Here is a 3,120-nt window from a genome sequence, read left to right as displayed (position 1 = left end):
GGGGGGGGGGGCGAACATTGCCAACGGCTGAATGGGTATAACGTGGACTTCATAGTCGGTTTAATGAAACGGCATTATGCAACGGAACTACGCGAAAACGGGTACAAGGCTCGTGACGCTGTTCATCCTCGTAGGCAGGCGGTGTGTGGTGACCAAATATGCAATCGCCAAGGATCGTCCACGCTCGCCTCTCGATTTTAGTTCATTCGATGATTAAGATAGATCCTTGAGCGAAAATCGAATTCGTAAATTTAACTTCATCGAAAATAAGATATTGTAGCGAGGTGTAAATTGTTCCTTCTCGACGAAAGGGAAGTAACAATTAATAATAGTAATGTAGTTTATTTTTTTTTTTTAGAAAGAAATTATCCTCAAGATCGTTGTTTAACAGATTCTCGTTAACGAGGCTATTGTTTTAGTCGTAAATCTCGAGCTTTCGTAACGGCAACGCGAACGGCATACATATCGATGACTGAAAAGACGGATATAGCCGTCTTACGCGACAGAAGTCACCGGTGACTTCAACGCCTGGTATGAAACCCTGCCCATTACGTGGGCAGCGTTTCAGCGTACTCTTCCTCCTCCTATGTCCAATGAGCCTAGCGATTAGCGTGGAAGAATGAAGCGCGAAGAGTTCGAAACAAACGCGTTCGTAAAACGTACGATTCGTACGAGAAAAGGGATATTGATCATTTCATGAAAAATATTTTTTTTTTTTCTTTTTCCTCCAGATGCGAGTAACGAAAATTTTCCCATCCTATCCAACGGAGGTAAGGGGGAGGGAGGGATAAATTTTTTATAAGCGACAGAAGAGAAGAGAAAGTGAAAGGTGGTGTAAAAGTGGCGTACGGCCCTGGTGGGCTCCCAAGTGCATCGATTCACGAGGCACGAGCCTGGCCGCGGTTAGAAAAGGTGGAAAGAAAAGGTGGCAGAACCTCGCGGGATGTCGATCGACCAGCGTGCCCGTAATAAAATCCCGCGATTCGTCTGGTCGCGAGCTCGTGTGCAATCGAAAATCGGAAGGGAAACGAAGTGGTGGAAAGTCGAAAATGGCGTGGAGGGCTCGGTTCGATCGAGCACGGTGGTCCAGTTCGGTGTTGCTCGAGGTCGTTCCTGTTCCGTGCACCGGCCTCTCCTCCTGCTCGAAAAAGTGAACGTTGCGTTATGTTCGGCCACCTTCGCGAAACACGGCATCGCTTTCTCGGCACAGCTCTACTAACCACCTCGAAAACGTTTTCCTTTCTTTCTCTCTCTCTCTCTCCCTTCGAAAAAATCAAACCCAATTTTTCCCTTTTTCTCTTCCTCCTCGTCTCGCCTCGAATTTGATTCGCGATGCCGAGAGATCGAGGCAAATTTCCCGCCGTTTTCTCACCAATTTTCCATCCTTTTAATCGCGTTATCCGAGATCGATCTCGTTCAATTTTGCCAATTTCTATTATTATTACGCGTGAGCGGAGAAGAGATTTTTCGGATTGTATTGTGGTGCGCGATAAAGACAGATATAATCGATAGGATGGGAGAGTAAAGATAGATGAAGTAGAGAGACACACACGAAGCGAGGAATACATATATATATATATTAATATCGAGTGAATGTATCGATCGAAAAACGATAGACGTGGATAATTCGTGCGATTTTTTTCTCGTAGCAAGTGTTTTTTTTTTTTTGCACGGTCGATCGTATTCATGGGAGTTCGACCCAGTTATTAATAAAGACTTTCTCTTTTATTTTAGCCATGGACTGGCGGGGAGTCGCATTGGCATTTTTATCGGTAAGTAAAGAATCCATCCTTCGTTATATATAAATGACACTATGCACGTGCTTTCTCATGCTTAATAAAATCGTAATTTTATTCCTCTCTCTTTCTCTATTTATCTATCTATCTGTCTCTTCTCACCACTCGAATCAAATTTATTCCTTGAACGTGCAACACGAAATACACGAGTATATAAGTGCGACCAATGCCACGCTACGAAATTCCCCTGCAACCTTTGATCAATCTCTCGCCGCTAACTCGTGAAATCAGCTGATTTTCAAACTCGATCCTTCGATCCAACCTACACATTTCCGATTTTCATTTTGATTATCTGTAATGTCGCTTTAACTTAACTCTTTCTCCCAACGAATTGTACGGAAAATAAACTCGACTGGGGAGGGGAGGGAAGTACGTTGAGCAGGAATGCGGGGAATTATGTAATCCTTTGTTGGTACGACGTAAGTTGCTAGGAAAATCGTGTCGAGATGGCTGCAATATATATTTTTTTTTTTTTTTACGCTCTGCAATTTTTCATCTCGACGTTAATTTCAAAATAAGAATTCGTAGAATTCTCTTTGAATTAATATTAACAGTTCGAATGGATATTTGAATTATTTTTTGATTATTTGCAATTCGTGAAAGTTGGGCTGCGATGAATCATTTTCACGAAATATAAAAACCGTGAATATTTGGCATCGATTGCTTTGATATAGTTTTTTCCCTTTTTTTCCTTTTCTTTTCTTTTCATTCTCGTTGTCATTCTCGTTCAAGCTCGTGTTTAACAAGCGTTGCAAACTTTCATATTGCTCCGCGAGCTCGAAATGAAGACTGCACGAGGTAATTCGAGTGGATGCTCGTTCTTTTTTATGGTAATCATAGTAAACAACGCCTCGTAAAAAACGAAGCGATGTCTCTCTTGACAAAGACCGGCGGGTTTGATGTCGTTAACCCATTCAGGAGGTTGGAATCATAGGCCTGTGCAACGCTTAATAATCGACAACCACGCTGAAATCTCACGATTATACCGATTATTATACCGACCGCGGGCAATTCTTACAAGTGGGCGTTTTTCAAGTTCTTCCGGCTTTTAAATAACTTTTAAAAACGGTTTGCAAACGAGACATTTTCTTTTTTTTTTTTTTTTTCTTTCTCCCCTCCCATTTCGAAACAACTCGCCAACTCTCGAGAGCTAATATGTGTACACGCATATATAAACAACATAACTATAAAGTCCCGATCCGAATAAAAATTGCAAGTTTGCGAGAAGAAAGCGTTTCGCGAGCAAAAGTAAATAACGACCTTCGAAAAAATATTGAATTTTCATTTGAACGTTTGCACGCGCAAACGTTTCTTTAAAAAAAGA

General features: G+C 41.7%; 1 protein-coding gene across 1 annotated transcript in view; it reads left to right on the top strand.

Annotated features, from left to right (window-relative positions):
* The window catches only part of LOC102673378, a 75,340-nt gene that overhangs the window by 2,060 nt on the left and 70,160 nt on the right, over positions 1–3,120 (top strand). Inside the window, exon 2 of the mRNA XM_006618318.2 lies at positions 1,735–1,772. Within this exon, the coding sequence (XP_006618381.1) occupies positions 1,737–1,772 (36 nt within the window). The 5' untranslated portion in view covers positions 1,735–1,736. The remainder of the gene's footprint in view (positions 1–1,734; positions 1,773–3,120) is intronic.

This window comes from Apis dorsata, unplaced genomic scaffold (assembly GCF_000469605.1).
Source record: "Apis dorsata unplaced genomic scaffold, Apis dorsata 1.3 scaffold_348, whole genome shotgun sequence".
Taxonomy (NCBI): domain Eukaryota; kingdom Metazoa; phylum Arthropoda; class Insecta; order Hymenoptera; family Apidae; genus Apis; species Apis dorsata.
The sequence above is the reverse complement of the archived record's forward strand: the minus strand, read 5'-3'. Positions and strand labels throughout refer to the sequence as shown.